Source organism: Tachysurus fulvidraco, chromosome 20, assembly GCF_022655615.1.
Source record: "Tachysurus fulvidraco isolate hzauxx_2018 chromosome 20, HZAU_PFXX_2.0, whole genome shotgun sequence".
NCBI lineage: Eukaryota > Metazoa > Chordata > Actinopteri > Siluriformes > Bagridae > Tachysurus > Tachysurus fulvidraco.
The window spans coordinates 4,368,345-4,393,861 of record NC_062537.1 but is presented as its reverse complement, the minus strand read 5'-3'; the positions used below and the strand labels follow the sequence as shown (position 1 = coordinate 4,393,861).

The 25,517-nt window shown below is 39.3% G+C and overlaps 3 protein-coding genes across 4 annotated transcripts; 1 reads left to right on the top strand and 2 right to left on the bottom strand.

Moving 5' to 3' along the window:
• The first annotated feature begins 290 nt into the window (after nucleotides 1-290).
• srsf9 (serine and arginine rich splicing factor 9) lies at nucleotides 291-4,436 on the top strand. Its single transcript, XM_047804897.1, has 5 exons — nucleotides 291-398; nucleotides 2,188-2,559; nucleotides 2,686-2,855; nucleotides 2,996-3,168; nucleotides 3,729-4,436. Exons 2-5 carry the CDS (start codon nucleotides 2,402-2,404, stop codon nucleotides 3,945-3,947), a joined length of 720 nt encoding a protein of 239 aa, XP_047660853.1. The 5' UTR covers nucleotides 291-398; nucleotides 2,188-2,401; the 3' UTR covers nucleotides 3,948-4,436.
• A 107-nt stretch (nucleotides 4,437-4,543) lies between these two features.
• Nucleotides 4,544-6,364, bottom strand: triap1 (TP53 regulated inhibitor of apoptosis 1). Its single transcript, XM_027139597.2, has 2 exons — nucleotides 5,970-6,364; nucleotides 4,544-4,941 (listed from the first exon to the last, which is right to left on the bottom strand). Exons 1-2 carry the CDS (start codon nucleotides 6,114-6,116, stop codon nucleotides 4,864-4,866), a joined length of 225 nt encoding a protein of 74 aa, XP_026995398.1. The 5' UTR covers nucleotides 6,117-6,364; the 3' UTR covers nucleotides 4,544-4,863.
• Nucleotides 6,365-6,671: 307 nt separating this feature from the next.
• Nucleotides 6,672-23,751, bottom strand: sgsm1b (small G protein signaling modulator 1b). 2 transcript variants are annotated; one of them, XM_027139589.2, is made up of 25 exons: nucleotides 23,309-23,751; nucleotides 23,158-23,201; nucleotides 19,390-19,465; nucleotides 18,705-18,867; nucleotides 18,426-18,584; nucleotides 18,267-18,334; nucleotides 17,682-17,824; nucleotides 16,777-16,908; nucleotides 16,558-16,682; nucleotides 16,377-16,444; nucleotides 16,113-16,276; nucleotides 15,890-16,016; nucleotides 14,751-14,877; nucleotides 14,581-14,645; nucleotides 14,356-14,501; nucleotides 13,294-13,422; nucleotides 13,046-13,210; nucleotides 12,685-12,756; nucleotides 10,611-12,599; nucleotides 10,375-10,499; nucleotides 10,163-10,245; nucleotides 9,932-10,041; nucleotides 9,752-9,848; nucleotides 9,474-9,641; nucleotides 6,672-9,255 (listed from the first exon to the last, which is right to left on the bottom strand). In XM_027139589.2, exons 1-25 carry the CDS (start codon nucleotides 23,313-23,315, stop codon nucleotides 9,167-9,169), a joined length of 4,641 nt encoding a protein of 1,546 aa, XP_026995390.2. In that variant the 5' UTR covers nucleotides 23,316-23,751; the 3' UTR covers nucleotides 6,672-9,166. The 2 variants fall into 2 exon arrangements, with proteins under 2 accessions (XP_026995390.2, XP_026995389.2); XM_027139588.2 differs by lacking the exon at nucleotides 23,309-23,751 and having other exon boundaries at nucleotides 23,158-23,223.
• Between the last annotated feature and the right edge of the window lie 1,766 nt (nucleotides 23,752-25,517).

Genomic DNA, 25,517 nt, shown 5'->3' with positions numbered 1-25,517 from the left:
ATCTATCTATCTATCTATCTATCTATCTATCTATCTATCTATCTATCTATCTATCTATCTATCTATCTATCTATCTATTTATCTATCTATCTATCTATCTATCTATCTATCTATCTATCTATCTATTTATCTATCTATCTATCTATCTATCTATCTATCTAAATAAAGTTATTTTTAAACTTGTTCATTAACGTTTATCTGAATCTTTTTATATGTAATTAAACCCTTATATATATTTTAGTTGGAGTGGGCGGGGCTTCATAATTTGAACCCTCTGGGAGCGGTAAAGTGGGCGGAGCTACCGCGTTGGTCATCAGACACTTCCTGCTCAGGAGGAAGCTTCAGTTAGGTTGTTTATCTTGGCTAGCTTTACTGCTACCTTCCTCCTTTTATAAAAGGTATGGTCACCTCTCACAGTGTCTAACTGACTTTTTGCGCATTTCATGCACAAACAAACCGCAGCCGCATTTATTCACCTCGTGCTGGAGGTGTTTAAATAGAGCAGAGCGTGCGTGCTAGTCGGCTAAGCTAATAGCTTTGTCTCAACAAAGAGACGCGTTAGCAAGCAGGCGGAGGCTCCGAGCTAGTTCACACTTCCGTCTGCTGTAAATACGTTTTGCAGTAAAATGTCGGATATTGTTACACACGAATATTATTCTTTTAAAACGCATTAATTGCTCACGTCATTATCGCGAGGTATTTATTAACGTTACCGTCAGCTCGCGCTATGTTAACATTAGCTGGTATGCTAACATTAGCTGCTATGCTAACGTTAGCCGGCTATGCTAACGTTAGCCGGCTAATATCAATGAAGGACAAGACTGAATTGTAGGCAAATAATATGATAAATAATATAATGTAATTGGTTTCTTTTGATTATTTTCTTGGTTTCTTGTGATTATCATTTTGTATTTTCAACGATATTCATTGAGCCTTCGGTTTAGCTGGTTAGCTTTGTGTTTAGTTTCAGTTTATTAGGACAGGCTTGGAGTAAGATGAGTGAAGTCGGTTGTGGTGTAACCGCAGGTCGTTTATATTCAACTACGAGTATCAGTTTGCTCTAGTGATCTAGCTGTCAAGTTGTGGTAATGTATTTACCACCTCAGCCTGCGAGCACTTAGTCAACATAGTGAACTACATTTGAGTGTGAAATGTTTATAGAAATGAAGCCAATGGAGTTGATTTCAAGCAGTAATGTTTGACGTTTGAAGTTTTCACGGTATGATAACCGAATCTAAAACATCACGGTACCAACAAGCCATTTAAAAACAACCAAGCTTGTGGCAAAAGGTATAAATCAATTGTGAAATCTTTGTGCATGCTTTTAACTCTAGAACAACTTAGTTGGAGATGTGTAGATGTTGTTTTGCTTGGTTTTTAATAAGCAAAACGACGTTTGTCACCTATCATTTGTTTATGATCGTGTTAGCAGCATGAAGTTCTGCATTTATGTTCAACCGTAGTAGATTACACAGAAAAAGGCTTTTCGTTGCAGTAGCAATGGAGGTAAAGTAATATGGTTTTATGGGGGTGTTCAGGGGAGTCACAGCACCTGAGTAAGGAACTCGATTGTGTAAAAACAAATTAAAATGTAATTGTTATATGTAGGAGTGTGTTTAAAAGAAAAAATATTTTCTATTAACTTTTATGACCAACTTTTCGCTTTCCAGCCCCAGCATCCTTTTTTTTTTTTTTTGTATCCTCTGATTTTAACTTGTTTTCTTTTGGCTTGGACAATCTTTGCTCTTCATACATTCTTTGAAATAGGTCTGCAGAGAACTTGCTTTTTTTTTAAATTCAATAGTTAGATATATACATTTATACACATAAACATTTGTAACATCTACTTATTCTAAACAGTATAACTGGGGTTCATTAGATTTGAAAGATTTTTTTGCATTGCGGCTTTAGTTTATATGGACACTAAATCTGTGTGACGAGTGATTTGATTTGCTTTGTAAAGGACGGTTCGTGCACCTGCACTGAAACTCATTATGCCATTGTGATTAATGCAAATGACTTTGAGGGTTTTTTGTAAATCATCTCACTAGAAACCCCAAACAGAAACGAGAGTAAACCTGGCTTTATGCTGCTAGTTGCATAACACTTATTTCTTCTATAGAAATGTGATACTTTTCCCCTGTCATAATCACATTCACCCACTCATTAATTATGTTGTGTTTTAAGGTTTCAGATTCTGCTGAAGTCTTGAAGAGGTCCTATGGTTTATTACTTGAGCTCAACATGTACTACTGCTGCCGTTCTGGCCAGAGTTTAGAGTTTTAATTAAGCCATATTTAGGAGGACGGACTTGAACCAGGATTGTCATTCGAGGTCATTTGGTGGAACCCTGTATCTTCTTGAAGGCTGCAGGTCCATTAAGCGTACATTTATTTAAGTCATGGCGGACGGGAGGATCTATGTGGGGAACCTTCCCATGGATGTGCAGGAGAGGGACATTGAGGATCTCTTCTTCAAATATGGCAAAATTCGGGATATCGAGCTGAAGAACAACCGCGGCACCATCCCTTTTGCCTTTGTTCGTTTTGAGGATCCACGGTGAGTTCCAGGGCTGATGTTGTCATTTTCACCATCACTGACTGAAGACAGGGAACATGGAGGATCCATTTCTCAAAAGTCTCTGAATAGAAAGAAAGTTAGGAGCACTTTACTCTTTTCCCATAGGGACGCAGAGGACGCCGTCTATGGAAGGAATGGATATGGATTTGGAGACTGTAAGCTGCGTGTGGAATATCCTCGCTCCTCAGGATCCAAATTTGGCGGATCAGGCAGTGGACCACGGGGAAGGTTTGGACCTCCGTCACGTAGATCTGAGTTCCGGGTTATAGTTACGGGTAGGTCAAAACATCCCGTGTCTCCAGTGTGCCTTTTTGTTTTCTGCGAGGAGCTTGCGTATCGCTCATTCCAACACAAATCATCGTGTTAGATGCACATCACTGACTGGTATCCACAGGTCCTGTTCTTGTTGTTTCAGGCCTTCCTCCCACTGGGAGTTGGCAAGACCTTAAAGACCACATGCGAGAGGCAGGAGATGTATGCTTTGCTGATGTGCAGCGTGATGGTGAGGGTGTGGTGGAATTCCTTCGACGGGAAGACATGGAGTATGCCCTGCGTCGACTGGACGGCACGGAGTTCAGATCCCACCAGGTTACACACAATAGCAGAAATACTAACAGCTAAATGTTGTGCATCTAGAATGCATTATTATACAGGGCTCTGGTTCTCAAAGGAAACATGTAACCTGATTGCTAATTTAGAAGCCTTTATTATCGCCACATATACATTACAGCACAGTGGAATTCTTTTCTTCACATACCCCAACTGAGGAGGTTCGGGTCAGAGTGCCGGGGCAGCTTATGATACAGCACCCTTGGCACAGGGAGGGTTGAGGACCTTGCTCAAGGGCCCAGCATTTGATGTGTTGTATCGATCACAGCCAATTATCTAGTGATTAGTTACAGCAATAATTACCTGGTTATTAAACCTAAACCTTAAACACATGAGGGTTACAAATGATTTAGTCTCTATAGACTGAAGCATCACTGCAAATGGTTCAAAGGCAGTTTATGCTTTTTTCCTTTAAATTTGTCACTAATTTATATCAATATGATATATGTACTCTTTCTAACATTGCTAGAAGGAGATAGCCTCTTTGAGTTTCCAAAATAGTGAACAGAAGATAAAAGCATCTCTGTTTCGCTCTACAGGGTGAGACAGCCTACATCAGAGTTTTGGAGGAGCGCGGCACAAGCTGGGGTCGTTCCCGTTCACGCTCCAGGTCTCGTGGGCGGTACACCCCTCCGTACCAGAGCCGAGCTTCTCCTCCTCGCTACCGCTCTCCTCCACGCCATATGGCTCGTCTCAGTCCTCCATCACGAAGACCACCGCCTCAGCACCACAGCCCACCACCACGTCACTATCGGTAAATGGCCAAACAAGTTCAAACCGGTCTAAACCCCAGACCTCCCTCGTGTCCTACCTTTTAATTTTTTTTTTTTTTTTTTTTTTTGTAATTTACATTCCAAAATTAAGACCACCCCCGAAAGCCTTAGTCTCTGTTCACGAGTGTCAAAATGGTCTTGAAAGATAGACGTTTCTCTTCTGGTCAATAATAACTGGATAATTCATAACTGCCATGAAGAGAGCTTTTATCTTTTTATTTAGGGCAGACGTCATGTTTAAACGCATTTGTCCAGCTTTGTTGTTACCGTGGCAAACAGCTTTTCTCACAGACGTTGAGCTAATCTGTTAAATTCTTCTGAATCCTTTCTTTTAAATAAAATGAAAACAAGGCTTATGTTTGTTTTCTAATGTACTCCCTCCTTACATTTTGTATCGTGTTAGATATGTATGAAAAGTGTGCTTGATTTTTTTTTTCCTTTTTTTTTTTTTTCCAATTAAAGATTTGAATCATGGTGGTGTTCTCCTGAAATTTGGTAATGTCATCATTCTTGACTCTCAACAACAATGCAACAAGTGGAATGACTGAAATGATACAAGGGGAAAAAACACACACACAGAATGTAATGAAAATGTTTATTTAAAATGTATTAGTCATATTTCAGAGGCATGTTAAGTGCGGTTTCTTGGTATTCCACTTATCCAACATTTTAATGGCTTTGTTAAATCTACCAGGTATGGATTCCCTGCACACAAGCAAAAAAAAAAAAAAACCTCGACCGTCCGTGTCCTTTTTAGCTTTCCACCTGACAAAGTATTAAACCATTTTGCTCAGCGCCCAAAACAGTTCTCAAGTCTTTGTCACGTATGATGTAGACATCACCAGTGCAATCCAGAATGATTTCTCCCAAGTAGTTGTAGAAGAACAATGGTTCAGTCACATCAACTGCCAGGTTTCTCTTTGTTTGGACCCATGAACTCCACACCATCAATGGGGATGTCCTTTTCTTTGATAGCTTTCTGTAAGGCATAATCACATCAGTACTAATCAAATAATTGTACTAAACACTGAAAGCTCTGACAGTTTATAACTGACACCAAAGCCCTTGGGAGAAGATTGCAGTTCTGAATTTCAACAATGCCACCATTATCTGTTGCTAGAAGTACAATAAAAGACAGAGCTACTGTACTGTTCTTTTTATGTGGGATGGATGCATGGCATGGCTTCGTCTCCCTTTTCAATTTCAGCATCGCTAACCAGTCATAGACATTGTGATCTCATGTACTGTGTGAAAGATAATGCTTTCCTTGTGTGTAATGCTGCCAATTTTTGTCATTTGTGATTTTTGGCTAGAAAGAAGTACTGTAAAGAAAGTAAGAAAAGACTACAAGAAGCTACAACTACACAAAAGGTATTATAGTTCAGATTTGAGTAAGAAAGATAAATATACATTTCTTCTATCAAAGCGTCTCTGTCGTCCGTTAATCTTCCACATGATTAGAAAATAGCTTAATGAAATAAACACAGTGGCAGAGTTTGTGGAAATCAGCAGGATTTGGCTCGAAGCAGCATCAGATGCAGCAGAATCCGCTCCTGTTTCACCTCGTTATAATAATAACTGCAGTGACGGATATAAAATACTTGTATGAAAGTGAGTCAGCTTCAGTCGTTGTGATTCCACTGTTCTGCACATGTCTTCCGACACCTAATCCCGTTCATCAAACAGTGTCATGTGCGTATGGAGAACCTAAAAACCGTGGATCCCAAAGATCCAAGAGAGATGAGATGTTCCGGTTCTCATCAAACAAACAGTGCGTATGGAGAACCTGATCCTGTTCTGAACCGTGGATCCCAAAGGTCCTAGAGATGAGAACCGGAAAATCTCATCTCTTGAATCTTTGGGATCCAGGGTTCATCAAACAGGTGAATTCAGGTTCCTGTACTGAACCTTGGATCCCAACGATCCAAGAGAACATCTATAACATTTGACCAGTCAAGTAAGAGTGATTCTTGCTATTGTTACAGATGACGTTGTGTTCGTGTTTACCTGAACACAGGACTGATATTTCTTGAACAGTTCAACGCACGGGTCTTCACCACGATCTCCTTTCAGGAATTTCTCGGCGAACCATCGGTTAAAACACTGGTCATATTCGGTCTTCAGCTCAGTGCAGCCTTCACCTACGCTGTTCATTTTCAGGCGAACAAACTCAAAGCAGAGGCAGATGTTAGAAGTGTCCGACTGCGTAGTCGAGCCTTGAGCTATACACTTCGATTGGTCGGTCGGTCGGTTTGTCTGTCATAACCCCGAGCCGAACACCAGCCGTTTCCCCTGACTTTGCTTCTTCACACCACGTGGTCAACAACCGGCGCGGGATGATGACGTTGCGTCAGCCTCACTCTGTTTAAACGGCTTGTTTACTAAATCTAAGCAGAATATTTTTGCTCAGGTGTTTGTTTTCTTAGTCAAAATGATCGTTATCACCTGAACCTGTCTGTGGTAATAATTCATAATGATCTGATAACAGCTTGGTAAACACTTATATAAATCCTAATTATACCCAAAGATAGCAATAATATTTATTTATTTATTTATTTATTTATTTATTTATTTATTATTTCATTAATGTTGTGAAATGGAGCTAGACTAAAATTTATCTGTATAGTGGGAGTCCTTCATGAAAATAAATGTCAATTAAATAGGTAGAAAGACTGAAAGTAAAGAAAAAAAATCCATCCTGAATCGGAGTTATTTTGTAATAAATTGACTTTTATTTTATTTATTTTTTTTACATTAATCTTGTTTCACTGACGTCATGAGTGGGATTAAGCCTGTGTATCATCTCTACCTAAAGAAAGTCATTTGGTCCTCGCAAATCTCTCCCCTCCTGATCTGTAACAAACACAGTCACTTTTTAGAATCAGAATCAGAATCAGTTTTATTGGCTTTATAAGTCCTGCATCAACAAAGTCCATCCTTATATCAACGTTAACACCTTTGTGTTAACTCTCCCAGCAGAATTTCTGCCGTACTCATACTTCGCTCTTGGATTTCTCATTAATAAGATGTTAAATTATATTTCAAAATGGTGAGCGAGAAAAAACAAAACTTGCTTATTTTTTTGGCAGTAACAGTGAAATCTGACCAATCATTAATCACCATTTTGTGATTGTTTACGTTTTTCTGCTGTTAAGAAAAACTGTTCATCAGTGATAGTATTAGGGACTGTGGTAGCCTAGTGGTCAAGGTGTTGGGCTACCACCAATCAGAAGGGTGTGAGTTCAATCCCAGGTCCACCAAGCTGCCACTGTTGGGCCCCTGAGCAAGGCCCTTAACCCTCAATTGCTCAGCTATATAAAAATAAGATAATGTAAGTCGCTCTGGATAAAGGTGTCTACCAAATGCTGTAAATGTATTAGTGTTATCCCCCCCCCAAGATAATTAAAGTAAACGATCCCACAATTGTTACATATTACAATACAGTTGCAGTGAAAAGCAAATAACCGAACAATGAAGGTATTCATGACAGTCCACATTTATTCAATTTTACAATACACCACCAAAACATTCTGACAACATACTATATAGTCACTGATTACAATAAAAATAAGCGTATAGTATATATTTTTTTTACATATAGTATTTTTCTGTTCTCTTAAATAAATATTCATGAGTTGAATACAGCACTCTCTTTTTTTCTTTTCTTTTTTTTACAATTGACAAATTTTCAATTTCATAGAGTATTTTTATAATGATGATTTATCATTTTATAATTTCTAATGTACACAGAGCATCTAAGAAATGGCAATACACATATATTAATGGAAATGGCGTGTGAGTGGTTAGTGTTAATAACACTGGCACTTGAAACAACTGCTCTGAATTACAAGGTCTTAGCTGAGTCCTACAACCACAATGAATCCATTGGCTAAAAGGATGAGACAAAAGTTTGGTTGCTGGTAGTTCAGATTGTACTCACACACTCACACTCTCTCTATGTAAATGCTATATATTCCATTTACTGTAGTAAATGAGTCCACATTTTGATGTACAGCCAATAATTCCATTTTTGTGTCTCCTGCATTCACTCACTTGAGCATAAACAAATTCTCTGAATGCGTCCCTAAACAAAGGAACTTAAGGCAAAAAGACTGCTCAAAAAATAAACACATCTCAGAGATTATAGTATATTTATGATTGTTTTCGAGTAAGGTCAGTTCAGGTGAGGTACATAATTGTGTAGCAGCTCAACATGTCACCGAGCGACAAAGTCACCCTAGAAAGCTTAACTGGTAATTACAAAAAAAAAAAAATTAATAATATTAATAATCTATTTGTTCTCATCTATAATAGAAATTTGATAATACCTGAAAACAGAAGGGTGTGCCGACACAGACTGCAAGTTTTCCGTGCAAATATGGAGTGGTTATGACTGACAAGTAATACTCAACAAATCTGGCAAGTGCTGTTAACAGCAAGCACCCCTCTTGAAAGTGTTTTTAACTGCAGACAAAAAGACAAATATTTTGTGCTTTTCAAGGAATATCTGTTAGTAATGCCACCATTTACGTTTCTCCTGCCACTGCTCAATTACTATGCATTGATTTGGCAAACAGTTTTAATTGGAAAAAAAAAAGGCATGTTTAATGAAGTCTTATAGCAGAGTTGCTCAATGGCCAGCGTTACTTCTTGGCCACATAACTCCATGGGTTTTGACGCTGAATCTTCTGATTACTAGAACTGAATCATCTTTTTTTTTTTTTGGTACCCATGGTTCCTGACTATCCTCCTGTGATGCCCCTGCCCTACATTTTCCCCCCAGTTTGAACACACCCTATACAACTAATCATATAATTAAATTAAAAGGACCTTCCTGATGCAGTATGGGTAAGTTGGAGGAGGAAAAACCCTAAAATCTAGGGCTGGGGTATTCATTGGTCAATCCTGGAAAACACTGTTTCTGTGTAGTTGGGATCTTTTAAAATCATGTAACTGAGCTTTTTCTTCAGAGGACTGTAATCGATCATGGATTATTTTTTATTACCTGTCCAGTGTATGTCATTTATCATTGGGATTTATTGCTTTCAAGCAAGTTAAATTACATCGGAAAAGGATTAAAGCCAATCCTTTCCCTGTGGAACTTGGAGAAAGGTGTTTCTTACAGCTGGATCTAAATATAAAATTTGACAATAAATCAAACACGAGTAATCTTTTGAATAATGGAGAACAATGATAAAAGGGTATCACTTGTTCTCTATGAGGATCTGGACTTTGTGAACCAAATCTCTGGCCATCACCAATAGTTGTGGAACATCATGCCGCTCAGCCATTTCTGAAACGAAACATAATCGGGTGTGTTATTCACTCATCACTCACTTTTGGTTACTGCTTTACGCTTGTACATGAACACAGTGAGTGTTGGGTGCCAGAAACTACTGTATGCAGAAGCACGCATACAGTAACTTGGAACTGCAAAGCCAACTATGAAAGTGTGGGAATATTTTCAATACACATGTATGAATAATTGTTTTGCACTTTATCGCATCTTACCATTGAAGAACTTTATGATGTCAGTGAAGTCCATGTTGTTCTCTAGAATGATGTCCCTATATAATTCGACCAATGCCAAGGCAATAAACAGCACAAAATGGCCAGAGGAGATGGTACGAGCCGCCCAGATGGTCTCCCATACAGAGAACACGTCATCATACACCATTTCTTGAGACATACAAATAAGATGTATTTATGTTGGGACAAATAGTGATATTTTCTGTTGCTATTATTATTATGCCACTTGTACTCTTGATCAACTCTGTAAAAGTCCTCACCTCTTTTAAAGTCTAAGAGGAACCATCGGTAGCAGAAGTAGAAGTGGGTGTAGTCTCCATTCTGCTGCATCAGCTCAAAAAGCTCAGAGTCAAGAATCTAAGTGTTCAGAAATGAAACAGTAGTATAATAAAATAATTAACTCAATCGAAGAAGAAATTTGACCAGAAGAAAATTTAAACCTGAATAAGAGAACGCATATTGGCAAAATGGGTGTCCATTGCTCCACCGTGAGGAAAGTTCTGATTCATTCTTTTCATGAGCTCAGTAAAGCAACTAAATGCCAAGGCCTCTGTGGGGAAAAAAGAAAGGAATAGCAAAACTGTGAGTCAAAACAACTCGAGGCTTAAGAATATGTCTAGACAATTTATCAATTGCTATTTATAAGCCGTAGAGCGACGGTGTGAACTTACCGTCATCAAGAATAACAAGCAGAGGCGCAAGCAAGTCACACATTCCCTGCACATAGCCAATATCTAGATGCTGCCAAACATAGCTATTAGGGGAAAAAAAAGTAAGAAAAAGCAAGCAAAATTAGGCACATTTGCAAGGGAGTGTTTAATGCATTGAATAGTAATATAACACATTCTCAAGGTGGTTAAAAAAAAAGATCTGTAAGATTTACCTGCACATGATGTTGCGTAGCTTCTCAAGGTTGGCGGTGGTGAAATACCAATAGTTTCTATCACACCTTTGAACATCTTTGTCAATACGGTGTAGATTGAGCGTGTACAAGTCTAGCAGTTCTTGCTGTAGAGCAAAACGGCAACAGTTAATGAATCGAATATGCATCGGAATTTAACACGAACAATGACAAAGACCCAAAAGGGCATCGTCGATGCATGGTGTCACCTTACTTACAGAGTAAGTAGTTCCAATAGAGGACACTGGAGAAGCAACATCAGATTTATGGTCTCCTACAGCAAGAGAGTCTGGTTTGGGGAACAGACTGTCCATCTCTGGTTCTTCCTCAGACAGGGCTGATTCGGTGGCATCTGGGCTGGTGTTCTGACCTGCCTCGGAGCACAGCTCCAGTGCAGGCATACTCTTATCTGGTGGCATTGTTAAAGCCAAAGGAGGACCCAAGGTAACAGGAAAATTGGCCAAAATATCCTCTGAAGGCATAAACACCAAAGCAGATGGGATTTCCTCCATTTCCAGTGCAGATGGTGAGTCATCCGATGTATCTGGAGATTGTTTCGATAAAGACATAATTGAAATACAGCTATCAAGCATAGGTTCATTCATTTGTTTCAATAACGCCTTGGTTCTGCTGGAATCATAGCCCCAGTTCATTGTAGATTTCATATCTGACTTGTCATCATTAGATGGGTTGTCCATTATTAACTCTGTACTCATGTCTTCTGATTCAGAGAAAGGTTGAGGAGACTTTGTTTCTGTTTTTGAAGGCTCCACATGAGAGTTACTGGTCGTCTCTAAATCAGAAAGGGGTGGAAAATGCTTTGTTTCTGTTTTTTCCAAAGGCTCACTGGACATCTCTGATTCCGAAAGAGGTTGAAGAATTTCTTTTTCTGTAGACTTTATATTACCAGACGCACTGGGAATCTTTGTTTCAGAAAAAGGTTGACAAATCTGTGCTTTTTCCAAGGGCTCCTTGTGGGAGTCATTGGTACTCTCTGATAGAGAAGGAGGTTGAAGAGGCTTCATTTCTTTTTCTGTAGGCTCTATGTAAGAGTTGCTGGTTGTCTTTGATTCAGAAAGGTGCTGAGGAGGCTTTATATCTGCTTTTTCTAAAGTCTCCATATTAGGGGCAAAGAAAGGTTCAGGAGGCTTCATTTCTTTTTCTGAAGGCTCCATAACAGGGGCACTGGTATCCTCTGAATCGGAAAAAGGTTGAGGAAACTTTGTTTCTTTGTCTGAAGGATCCAAGGGGTCACCGGTCATCTCTGATTCAAAAGAAGGTTGATTAGACTGTGTTTTCTTTTCCGAAGGAACCCTGGGAGGCGCACTGGTCATCATTGAGTTTATGTGTTCAGCATTTCCAGGTGAGCTCGTATCGTTGGATTTTGCTTCTTCCACAGAACGCCCTTTAGTCACTGTACTGTGAGCATCACACATGGTAGGTGTTCCTATTTTTGCTCGCATTACCAAAGGAATATTTTTCTTAGAATGGTCTGGATCATCATTAATAAACACCATGTTTATCAGAGTTTCACCAGACATTTGTGAATCCTTAATTTCCTGTAAGGATTTGGTGATCTGTTCAGAAATATCCTCTGGAGATTTAAGTGTTTGCTTGCTTTTTTCATTGCTATCTAAAGGTTTTGCATTGTCTTCAGAATGCTTAGAAATTGGGATTTCTTCTGTTTCAAAAACATTCAACTCAGATTTTTCATTTGAATCCCATTGAGAGTCCATGGACTTGTTTATGTCAGTCCTGCTAACTTCTTTGGCATATGAATGTTCTACCTTCTCATTTTCCTGAGATTTGATCATCTCATCTTCTGAAGGGAGAGCTACTGCAGGGGATTTGATGAGATCCACCTTCCCTGTGCCAAGCACCATTGAGCTCTGTTCTGCTGGTTCTTCTTTGACCTTGTCTTCAACGCTAGAGTTGGTTGGAAGGTCGAAAGAAACCTCAGAAGACACTGCTGATCGCTCTGTCGGTTTGATTTTGGTTCCATTATCTTGTGTTGAAGGGTCCTCTGTGCTTGGGGAGCAATCTGAGAGTCCTGATGTGACCGAGAAGTTGCGAGAGGATGGATGACCAGAGTCTGGAGAACTAGTGCAGTTGGGAAGAGTACCGTTTGGAATTTTGGGCTGGGGCTTCTCATCTTTCGGTTTGGGTTCAGATTCGATTGGGTCAACCTCATCAACAGACCCAAACACCTGCAGAAAGTCAGGACAACTAGCAGTAAGACAAATGCTAATGAAACATTGGTGTAGAAAAAAAAAAGTGTGTGTTAAAGCACACCTGAGTGCTACTGTTGGAGTCACTGTGGGAACAGGCATTGTTCTGTTTCTCTGAGCTGCAGCTCTGGGATGACTGGACAGAAAAAAAATAATACATCGATGCACCGCTATTTTTTCCATTCCTTTAACTATTAATTATTTCCTCTAGCCATATATTTAACCATATGTTTATGATTAGGTATAATTGATGTGTTTTGTTGGCCCTAACCCTGCATTGGATGTTTGAGGACATTTCCTCTGTTCCATTTATTCCCTCTACATTGTTACCACCGTTCCCTCTATTCCCTCCTAATCGACCACAATTAGCAGTTGTAATATTCTGGCCTATAACATGATGTGGTCATTAACTGTCCATGTATTACATCAGTGCTGATAGTGGAGTCCTGTCGTAGATCCACACTTGCCCCAGAGGCACACTTGGCAAGGGCAGCAGCATGTTGCTCCTTCTCACGTTGCTTCACTATGGCTTCGCAACCCAGCCACTCACTCATGGTTTGCTCATAACAGGCTCGAACATGCTCATCCACCTGTGGAACAGACTTGACTAAGGATGTTTTATATCTCAAAGTATTTGTTCATTTCTATCAGCTCATGGTGTCTTTCACCATACCTCCTTCCTATCACCAGGAGTCATAGTGAAGTGGTAGTGGCCTAGCAAGAAAGGCCACACCTCCTTACGCAGGGTAGGGTCTACACCACCATAGTACACAAGCCTTAGAAGTTCTGCCTCTTCATAAGCCTGCCAGGTAGGAAACAGAAATCAGGAGCTTTCGACAGAAACGACACCTGCACTATGTGCTGCAAGTAATGCATTATTATGTACAGTGGTACCCCGCTTATGGACCTCGACCCATGCGGTGCGAGGGGAAGGATCTTCCCAGTCTCGCCTCAGCCTTCGTGGAGAGAGCATCTATCGTAAATTAAACTTCGGTTTGTGAACAATATTAGTGTTATTTATGTTGTGTAATTTATGTTATTTATTAAAAAAAAAAAAAGGTCGGTAGGTAGGTCTATATATTTTTTTAAGTTTATATAAGTTTCAATGTAAAAAAAAAGTGATTAAGTAGGTATGACTTTAAACAAATTAGCATATCGTGACGTCACTGACTGGGTCTTCAACCCGTGCCTTCGGGCGCATCATTACAAACCTTATTTTGATGCTGGACACAGTTTTTCCACAAATTTGTGCTAAGTTAAAGCGGTGTCGAGCTGCTTTAATGCATTTTTTTTTATGTATTATGGTGCCCGAACTCGTTAATATTATTTTATTGCTTTTGTATTAGTTGTTTGAAGAGTTAAAAAAAAAAATGTCGGTCTTAATGCAAATTTACAACAGGCAAGTCGGTCGGATTTAAAGCAAAAATAAATAAATAAATTGAGTCGGTCCTAAATTGACAGGGTCGGTCGGGTTACAGCAAACAAGAATATTTTTAAGGATGGCCTTATTTAATATTAATACTCTAAAAATGGGGCAAAAATCGTTAATTATTGGGTATCGGTGGATGTCGGGAACGGATTAATTGGGTATCCATTATATCTTATGGGATAATTATATTCAATCTTCGACCTTTTCGCATTTCGACCGGTTTTAAGGAACGGATTAAGGTCGATAAGAGGGGTACCACTGTACTTCATTTGAAAGAACGTAGAAGTCATAGGTTTATCTCCTTACAGAACTGTCTTGAAGAAATGTCTTCCACACTTCTGCAGTGAGCCCTCCTTTGGCATCATAAGGAATGTCAGGCTCAATGATAGCAGGATTGATCAGAGCGGACAGATGTGTGCGGACAGTCGACAGGTGACGACAGTAGGCCAACCCTAAATGGCAGAAAGTTCAATTCATGCACCTTTAACGGAACTAGGGCTAATTCAATACAGTTTTGGAAATGTTACATACAGCCATAGAAGGCACGAGAAATGATCTGGTACTTCATGGTCTCACAAAGTAACTTCAGCGGAGCCCTGCACAAAGATAAGTAAGTGCATTGTAAAAGGTTTGCATGTATATTTGTGGGTTGCTGTGTTTTCTTACAATATGCACTGTTGTTCTGCTTGTTTCATACTAGCCTGTCATGATTGCAGCCATTGAGAAGTCCACCTTCAGAAGAACCATTCTGAGAGCAAGAGGAACAAGAAGCCTTCCTGGGAGCAGGCTGCCACATGGTCATGCTCTGGTCTATCAGCTCTGGGCCAACTGAATCATTATAAAAGCATTCAAGCTGTAGTTACTTATTGTACTTTCATCACCACCATCACCATCATCCTCAGTATGCCATGGTTCATTTAAGTTTTTTATCTTAGAAACATGGCTCTAAATCAGGGGTCTTATCCACAAAGTGACAGAGTGACTGCAGATATTCAATCTTTTCATTCATTCATTCAGTCATTCATTCATTCATTCATTCATTTTCTACCGCTTATCCGAACTTCTCGGGTCACGAGGAGCCTGTGCCTATCTCAGGCGTCATCGGGCATCGAGGCAGGATACACCCTGGACTGAGTGCCAACCCATCGTAGGGCGCACACACACTCTCATTCACACACACACACACTCACACACTACGGACAATTTTCCAGAGATGCCAATCAACCTACCATTCATGTCTTTGGACCGGGGGAGGAAACCGGAGTACCCGGAGGAAACCCCCGAGGCACGGGGAGAACATGCAAACTCCACACACACGAGGCGGAGGCGGGAATCGAATCCCCAACCCTGGAGGTGTGAGGCGAACGTGCTAACCACTAAGCCACCGTGCCCCTCGGTTGATCTTGATTATTTAAATACATTTCTTTTTCTAGAATGTAAACCTGCAGCCACACCTTTTTTTGGGGATAATACAGAAGACCCCTGTTCTAAAGTGTGAGAGAGCGTAACTAAGGAAAAACAGTAACAGACCGAACGTGTTCTCTCTTTCTCTCTCTCTCTTTCTCCAAAAACATAGCGAACCATGAGGTCGATGGTGCACAGTGGACATGTAGAGGTATGAGAGGATGCTAGGGATGATGTGATGCTGGTGGGACAGTATCATAACCTACAGGAACAGAAAGGATGTGCACAAGACAGGGTGGAAGGTATACACAAGATGGAGGAAAAGCAAATACGTCACAACAGAAGTCCACACAACAGTGACAGCACAGCATACAGCATACAGCATACACCATATGACCACAGTACGTCACATATCCCATTTGATTGAGCCACATACCAAACTCCTGACTGCCTGGATATATTATCCGAAACACATAATCTGTCGCTTCATCTTCATCCTTGTCAGAAAATGACTCGCAGGAGCTGTGTGGGCTTCTTTTCCGTAATTTTGGGAAAACCTTTCCCTATAAAATTATAAAAGTTACATATGTTGTACGGAAACAACAGTAGTACTTTCCTAACTACTAACTGAAGACAGAGTTGTTGATTTCAATGCCCACCTTTCCTCTCTGGGACCAAAGAGGAGGATCAAGCTGGCCATGTGGAAGGAGTCCTGTCTCTAGACAAGTGAGAAACTGCAGCAGATGGCCTCCTTTTGGAAAACGGAATGGAGGCCTCTGGATCCCATCCTGGCTCACCAACACCACGGTGCCGCCACTGTCCACTGAAGACGGTGATAATATTTGTCATCAGTTTGTAATGGTGAATTGTTCATAAATAACGCACATCGATAGATGCTATTAATTCATCCTGGATGATTTTACCTTGTTGATGGCAATGCAAATAGACAATTTCCTCTAGACGAATAGTCATTGCGTAATCCCAATACACGCTGTAAAATAACGAATGAGTGTTTGTCAAAGCAACATACAAACCCACCCAGACAACAATAACGCAATCATACATCATCATCTCTGTACTACAGTAGTATTAAGATACTTCTACCTTTTTTCATAATCAAACTCTCCCACGTTGCCATTCATCAGCTGGTTTGGTGTCCACTTCAGTGTCATTAGCTCCGCAGTCTGATGAAGAGATAGGTATCCTGGGATCGCTTCCATGTCATCTGTCTACAGAAATACACATGTGCTATGGTAGCATAGTTCATTCGGTTCACTCAGTGCGATCATAATAATACTGGAGCGATTTCAGAAGGATACATACTGGTTGAACCAGAACATTATTCTTGCCAAACAGCAGTGTGGCTCTAGAGTTCTGATGGAGCGATTCCACATAGTCCCGAGCCCACAGGGAGGGTCTGTCATCCATACTACCACTTGACTGCCTTTTCTGTATCTACTCAAAAAAAAAAGAATACACGTTAATCATAGCAATGTATTGGGTCTCCGATTTACGAGAAATGCTTCAGAAAACTGTCGGGCCGAATAATAAACAAAAATCAAAACAAACGTGTAGCCAATGAGCAGAAAGTGTTCATGAGAGTATGAAAGAGAGAGAAGAAAGGCTTACGATAAGGCAAGAAGTAGGACGTGTTAATATAGGATCAGCTTTCCAGCGCTGGAGAGAACTGAAGGAGCAGGAAGTTGGCCACATATTCACAGGTTGGAGTTTCCCAAGTCAATAACTCCTGAGCTAAACGCTGTTACTACACAAATAACACCTCTTTTCTATCGTAGTAATGTAGAGAGGCAGCTACAACCACGTTTTGTGTGGCCGACTTTACTTCGAGACGTCAAGGTTTTTTTCCTTCTCGATAGGTGAGTAACGTTGGATTTGCTTTGTTTCACAGAACTAATATATGCCTTTGTACTTTACATGATTATGCTTGTGTGTCATTTTTGCTTGTTTGTTTATCTGCAATCGTATTGTTCTTCACTTCAGCTATGATAAAGACACATTTCTTTCCATTAGTTGCCTGGGTTACATATGTTTGTGTGGGCGGAGCTATCGATACAGGGGTGGGACCCATTTGGGTTAGGGGCGTGTTTGTTTTGGTGATTTTAGATGTCAACATTGGCTTTCAAAAATCGGAGACCCTGCCTTTAACTGTAAAGATTATATTGACATCTAAAATCCACACGGTAATGCAGAAAAGCTGCAGTACTGACCAGAGCAGGGCGCTTGGTGGGGGAGTCCTGGCGGCAATGGCCACTGTGAATGCGGTGTCTCTGCACCAGCTCGTCAGCTGAAGGATCTGTCCAAAAGTGGTTAGCTGTCTTTGCTTTTGTATACTCCAGAGCACAGGGACCAACTAGAAAAGTCAAGGTAAGATAGAAACATGACATTCATGACTTGAGACTTGACTCAGACTTGAGTTAAATGATTCAGAGATGGGGGACTCGACTTGACTCAAGTCCGACTTAAGTCGCAAACTTGAGACTTGCTTGACAAATATTAAAAAGACTCGACTTGACTTTGACTTGACATTCATGACTTGAGACTTACTTGTGACTTGCACATGTGTGACTTACTTCCACCTCTGGTATTTTGTATTAAATATATAAACTATTACAGTACGTTTGCTAGGAGAATCTCTAAAGATTTCCTTGAGCAACCTTTGTTAAGATTGTATCTCATAGGTCTGAAAGCAAAGTTTAGGATTAACCAATCCAAAGCTATTGTTTCACTGCTCTATTCTACTATGTAACTTTGTTGAACATAATAATCTTGGAAAATCATAATCAAGCTCATACCCAGTAGTGATGCAAGGATCGGTCCATCAACAGGATCCCTCAGTAAAGCTTCTCTCTCATAGAATTTACTGCAACAAAACATAGCAACATCAAATATCTAAACAATACAACACAATAATCCTTATATCCCATGGACTGGGAGTGGAACAGATTCTCAACCTGCTGTTCTCCACCAAGTATAGAACTATCTTGTCAAGAACTTTCTCCGTCAGTGCCGTACGGATCCACAGATATTTGATGGCTTGAGGGGAGAGGTTGGGAATCCGTGACTGCTTACGGATCCCTTCTTGACTCGTCTGAGATTGGATCTGTCTAGAACTGTACAATCGGATACAAATTTGTAGTCAGCAACGTATACTGTATATCTGTCTAGGTACGCTTACAGGCTTGAATCTTATTTCAATCCTAGAATTCTATTGGAAAATTTATAGGTCTCACTTGTTTTCAATGAATTGTTCCACTTCCTGCACCTTCTTGCACAGATCCTCAGCTGGTGTAAAGATCTTCCCCACCTTCAGGAAGAGTGCTGCCAACTTGTTACTGCGCAGGAAGCCAGCAGCACGCCTCTTCAGCCCGTGCAACACGCAAGCTTCCACAACAGCTGAGAAATTATATTAAGGTATAAATGCTGCTCTATGTGCAAGTCTAATTAGTACTCCAGCAGATATAAAATAGCAGCATATCGATCCTTTACTCTATTATTGTTCAGTATATTATTGGCACCCTATGTCTCTGATGTAGTTTATTTATAGATTGTTGACATGCACGGATATGATCTCTGCCTTCGGTCAGAGCAGTGAATGTCAACAGTCATTAACCACCATTAGACTGGTACAGGCATCCCTATTCCACTACTAATCATACCTAGAAAGAATCCATAACATTATTATTATTATGTTTTTGATGACACAGTTCTAGGAGTTTTACCACTATCTTTCTTTATAAACGGTAAATAACTTCATACCCTGTGATTAGTACTTTACAAAAATATACATCAATAATGACTCACACCATGTCCTTTACGACATTCTACAGTATGTCTCACAAAGTGGGTGCCTACATTAATTCAAGGCTCTATAAAACACAGTGTGATGAAAAGTCACCACAGAGGTGACACACTCACCGCAGAAAGAAATGATGTGGCTGCTGTCCTCATGTACAAATTTCCGAGTCACAGCCTCCTCCATAATTTGTTTCACCTAAAAGGCCACAGGGGAAGGAAAATCATTTCACAAACCAAAGATTTCTTGTTTATTTGATCCTTCCTGAGGGAGGCATAATTACGCGTTGCCACTTGCAAGCGTGAAAAAAAAAGAAGCTGATATAGACTGTGAGGTGGACAGGTAGGCGTGTGTGTGTGCATCATCATTTCCACTACAAGTTTAGCAAGCCGAGGTCCGTGCCGGCTGTGAATCATATGTGATGCTGAAGGCTGAAGTTGAAATATCACAGTAGTGCGGAAAGCATTTTTAGCCTTTCAGATTTGACAAATCAAAGCTAGAAATTTCAAGCAACAGGAAGTGACCCGGAGATGAATTTGCTACTGCTTAAATCTCCACCAAAAAGGAATCATATGCTCTTTAAATATCTTTAATTAACAGGAGCTTAACTGATACCCATCAATAAACATATAGCAAGAGAAATGTTCATGTGAACCCTATATATGATTGTAGGGCTATAACACATGTCCTGCACATCCCTGATATAAGAAAGTATTATTATTATTATTATTATTATTATTATTATTATTATTATTATTATTATTATTAAATATTAACTATACAATTATAATAAAATATTTATTAAAATAGTAATTTTTTTAAAGAAAAAAACAAACATTGTCTCTATAGAAAATACCAAAAATGCAGTCATGTCAGAAGACTTAAAGGTACAGCTTTACCTCTGACAGTTGAACTGGAAACTTTCAAAAGTACCAAATACATTTTTTCAACATTTCAGCTTTTACACATCTATTTATATGCTGTTTACCACACAAGTATCTACACAAGTTGTTCAAGTAGAAATAGTAACTTATTACAAGATTTGCGATAAAAACCTAAACACTGTCCATGGAATGATGATGCATGAATCTCTTATTGATGCTGTATTATATTAGCAAAGTATCTATATGCATTTCCATCCCTTCCTCTTTTACCTACAGTCTCATGGGCAGGTCTGCACATGCTGTGACATGTTTCTGCTTTTTGCTTTACTGGTATATATATAAAAAAAAAACACCATTTGCAGTGTGAGGTTCACCCACATTAAGTGATCCTCTTCTTGTGAGTGATAATTCACTACCGCCACCACCACCATCACCATCGCCAAAATATATATTTAAACATAAAGTTCTACATTTTTGCAATAGGTAAGTCATACTCCAATAGTGCAACAGGCATGGCTTTGAGTACTGAGAACCAAAATCTGTGATTTAATTGCTGATTAACACAGTTTGTTATTAAGTTGTGATTAAATTCCATGCATATATGCCAACCTTCTGTTTTACACATAAAAGGAAACACAGATCAGACTGAATGGTTGACGTGTGTGTGTGTGTGTGTGTGTGTGTGTGTGTGTGTGTGTGTGTGTGTGTGTGTGTGTGTGTGTGTGTGTGTGTGTGTGTGTGTGAACAGATTCTACTGTATTAAATGGCTAATTTATAAAAAAAAAATAGTATTGATAGAAATTAATTTAAAGGTTGAAAAAACAAAAATATGTTCATAAACAAAGTACATTTTTTCCATTATCAAGGTTTATTACAGAGACAATTAAGACACAATTTATTCCAGTTTAGCAAATAATCTAGCAATCGTCACACAAATCCAACACTGATAAGCAATAAGAATTATTTGAAGTAAGTCATTTTTAAATTGAAATTTTATCTGTAAAGTTTAAAGGCAGGGTCTCCGATGTTTGAAAGCCAATGTTGACAAATAAAATCCCCAAAACAAACACACCACCCACACATACATAAGTAACCCAGGCAACTACTGGAAAGAAATGTGTCTTTATCATAGCTGAAGGGAAGAACAATACGATTGCAGATAAACAAACAAGCAAAAATGACACACAAGCATAATCATGTAAAGGACAAAGGCATATATTAGTTCTGTGTAACAAAGCAAAACCAACGTTACTCACCTATCGAGAAGGAAAAAACCTTGACGTCTTAAGTAAAGTCGGCCCCATATTCACAGATTGGAGTTTCCCGAGTCAACAACTCCTGAGCTAAACGCTGTTACTACACAAAACGCGGTTGTAGCTGCCTCTCTACATTACAACGATAGAAAAGAGCTGTTATTTGTGTAGTAACAGCGTTTAGCTCAGGAGTTATTGACTCGGGAAACTCCAACCTGTGAATATGTGGCCAACTTCCTGCTCCTTCAGTTCTCTCCAGTGCTGGAAAGCTGATCCTATATTAACACTTCTTGCCTTATCTTAAGCCTTTCTTCCCTTTCTTTCTTTGTTTTTATCCTCCATGTCAATGTTAAAACCTCTTTCTGCTAATGTCACACATGCGCACTGAACACTCTCTCCGCACATATTGACAAGCCCCGCCCCTAGCCGCTCATTGGCTACACGTTTGTTTTGATTTTTGTTTAGTTGTCGGCCCGACTCAGTTTTCTGAAGCATTTCTCAAAAATCGAAGACCCTACCTTTAAATTGTGGCAGGATGTAAAACTTGTTACAACATGTTAGAATATAAACTTTACAGATAAAATTTCAATTTACTTTTTCATGTTGCTAACATGGTACCATCATGTACCTGACTTTAATATGCAATTGATTACCTGGGAAGGTTCATGTAAAATGCTTTGGAGTAGCTTTTATTTAAAAGTTTTTCAGATACAAAAATATATACTAAAAGGTACAAAATGTGCCACCATTGATAGTAGCACCCCAGCAACAAGAATCATTTCTACGGGGATTATAAGTAACTTTGTCAATAAGACAGTTTGGCAATTTGTAGTGCAGCATTAAAACCTGCACATACTGTCATGGTTCTTGGTGTTCCAAATGGGTAAATAATAAACACTATTTAAAATGTAAAATGTAAACAAAATAAGGAGATACAAGAAGCATCTCCAAATTAACCAATTGCCAGCTATAACTCCTACAAGCAGAGAGAAATTTGGTCCTGTACAGAATTACAGTTATAAGGCTATTGCCTCACCGTTCGACTTAAGTAAAAAATGTAAACCCACAATGAAGTTCATTATTTTCCTTAAACTATTTTCCTATTATTTTTATATTATTATTATTGTTGTTATTGTTATTATCCTCTATTTTAGTTTTTAACCCTGCCCTACTGGTAAAATAAAATGCTAAGTAAAAAAAAAATTATTCTCTTAACAAATACTACTGCAATTTTAATGAGTGTGGGAAAAAAAACTGTGCAGTTATGACTGTCTGTTTTATATTCCTGTAACAGCACGTAAAAAAAACTTTTTATTACACAGCAGTTTGTTATTTATTTATGTTGCCATAAGGTAATTGTTCAAAACTTTATTTATTTATATTGACCTACAGAAAACTTATATATTCTGCTGATGCATTTACTTAATGAGCAAAACAGACCAGCTAGCTAGCTTTCAGTAATTAAGTATTTTTATTGAGTGACTGAATAAAATAATTAGGTTATTTCAGGTCATTCAGGAACTGTAAACTACACACATGGTATTTCATGCACCCAAACATCTGGATACACACTAAATACTGTGTGGTGGGATCCTGCTTAGAATACACCAAGCAAAATGTGGGTGCACGAGTAACAAGAGAGCAGGCCGACAGACGGCTGACGTATACATTATAGGATGCACAATAAAGGACGCGGTGTTAAGGATTCGGTACAGAAATGTATTTCTGGCGTTGCAGTTGCTCAGTCACTCACCTCCTTTTTCACGCTGCGCAGTAATCGCTGACGCGTCTCCGCCTCTGCAAAGTAAACAAAACCCATATTTACACACAGCCATGAAAACGACCGAGGCCAAGTCACATCACGGGAGACACGGGAGACACCACCATCTTGCGACATGTCTTACCTCCCATTTTTGCTAATTCCGGTGTGTCCGATCAGTCCTTGTTGATGGCAGTATTCGTTTTCTTCTTCTTCCTGAGATCACGGAGGTACAGAAATATACGCAGGATCCTATCGGTCACCGTGGAACAGTCACGGTGGGCGCGTGAGTCAGTGCCGCGCGCGTCCGGGGTGTGGCACAAACGTAACCCGGATTCGTTAACGATAAAATTTCCGTGCCAGCATTCTTATTTCCCTACACTTGGTAATATCACCAGAATTGCGAACCCATCTACGAATCTGTCATGTTCGTGGCAGGTCTGCATAGCACTCGCGTCCACACACACACATACACACACACTTCATTCATTGGACGCACGAAAACCAACCGTTTATCAGGAAACGTTTTGTCCCCGCCTCTTTTTCCGTGAACCGAGATTAATAGAGACGTGAAGCGCGTGTGTCACGTGTGATTTTACGAGCTTACCTTCTTTAAACATGAATTAAGGAGCCCGCAGGTGTAATTATCCCCGAGTACTAACACGTGTCTGGATTACAGCACCATGGATAGCAACCAAAAAAAAGAAAAAAAAAGAAAAAGCTAAATAAACACTGAGATGGTTTATCCAAAATATATCCTTATTTGCATCCTCGTTATACGGCACAGCTTTGTCTTTTTTCCGCAATCCGAGGATTTATTGATTTATAAGCTCCAGTGTCAAAAGCAATTGCTGAACACCAAATGTTGTTTTCGGTGTGGTCATCAATGTTACATGATGCACAACAGATGGTAAATCTTGCTGTGAAAGGCAAGTTTGAATGATACATTTAAGAGTTCATGTATTCATTATCCATTGGCAAGGATTGTCCACATAGTGTAAGGAACGAAAGGTTTATCTATCTATCTATCTATCTATCTATCTATCTATCTATCTATCTATCTATCTATCTATCTATCTATCTATCTATCTATCTATCTATCTATCTATCTATCTATCTATCTATCTATCAATCACAGAAGCGAACAATTCCCTCTCCCCAAAGATCTCAACGAACAAAGAATGGCCAAATTCTTTTACATGAACATGCTGTTTGATATTTAGATCTGTCACATTAGCATACTTCAAATGTATATTTTTATACTCCTTGCCCAGTGATAAACAAATATTACTTAGGTGTGTGCTTTTTGTCTATAATGGGAATCCTATTAAGGCCATAAACAGAACCACATAAAGTCACTGTCTATGAATGTGGATTAAATATTTTGTAACACCCTAAATCTGGTTACTGTCTAACCCTAACCAATTGTGAAGGTTTTAGAAGGTCTTTCAGTGAACAGATTCATTTACCCAGTCAAAAAACCTACTTTACATGAACATGAAGTGATACTATATGTGTATGTATCAGCAGGGAAATCACCAAACTGGATGTTGTATGTTCTGTATAATTCTGGTCGCAGGGCTCTACTCAGTGTGACCTGATCCTTGCAGATAATAACAAAACACTTTACATTTATTACAGTAAACATTCTTTACATCTTAAATTTTAAATAATCTACTTATTTATTTTTCCCTAAAAACATAATTTCTCTTATAGGTTCAGAAGTAGAAAATGTGTGGACACCTGACTATTACACCTATGTACTTGTGGAACATCCCATTCCAGATTAAATTCCTGCTTTGCCATTATTATTAGCTCCATTCACCTGGGAAGGCTTTCCACTATATTTCGTTAATTCTTGGCACCCTTACAGTAAATATTTTGTGATGTCTCCTTGTAGAAAAGAGCCTTAAACACCTCCCTGTATACAGGACCAGCTTATTATATGATAAATACACATTTCAATTTAGACCAAAGGGTTTACAATTAGAGACTGAGATGATTGATAAAAAAAGGATTTTTGTATCGAATAGAAGTATCTAAGGGGGGCACGGTGGCTTAGTGGGTAGCACGTTCGCCTCACACCTCCAGGGTCAGGGTTCGATTCCCGCCTTGTGTGTGCGGAGTTTTGCATGTTCTCCCCGTGCCTCGGGGGTTTCCGCTGGGTACTCCGGTTTCCTCCCCCAGTCCAAAGACATGCATGGTAGGTTGATTGGCATCTCTGGAAAATTGTCCGTAGTGTGTGAGTCTGTGAGTGTTATTAAAAGAAGTGTTGGTTGTTCTGTTGCTGTTTACTTCTAGGAAGGGTAAATCTGATGATGTGAAAAATGAAAGCCTTATATCAATGTATTTTT

Coding starts and splice junctions, on each gene's coding strand:
- srsf9 (XM_047804897.1), top strand. CDS start 2,402: ATGGCGGACGGGAGGATCTATGTGGGGAACCTTCCCATGGATGTGCAG. Junction 2,560..2,685: donor GTTCGTTTTGAGGATCCACG/GTGAGTTCCAGG, acceptor CTTTTCCCATAG/GGACGCAGAGGACGCCGTCT. Junction 2,856..2,995: donor GTTCCGGGTTATAGTTACGG/GTAGGTCAAAAC, acceptor TTGTTGTTTCAG/GCCTTCCTCCCACTGGGAGT.
- triap1 (XM_027139597.2), bottom strand. CDS start 6,116: ATGAACAGCGTAGGTGAAGGCTGCACTGAGCTGAAGACCGAATATGAC. Junction 4,942..5,969: donor AATATCAGTCCTGTGTTCAG/GTAAACACGAAC, acceptor TATGCCTTACAG/AAAGCTATCAAAGAAAAGGA.
- sgsm1b (XM_027139588.2), bottom strand. CDS start 23,223: ATGGGTTTTGTTTACTTTGCAGAGGCGGAGACGCGTCAGCGATTACTG. Junction 16,445..16,557: donor GAGTTTGATTATGAAAAAAG/GTAGAAGTATCT, acceptor GTTATTTTACAG/CGTGTATTGGGATTACGCAA. Junction 14,878..15,889: donor TCCAGGCAGTCAGGAGTTTG/GTATGTGGCTCA, acceptor ATAATGATTCAG/TTGGCCCAGAGCTGATAGAC.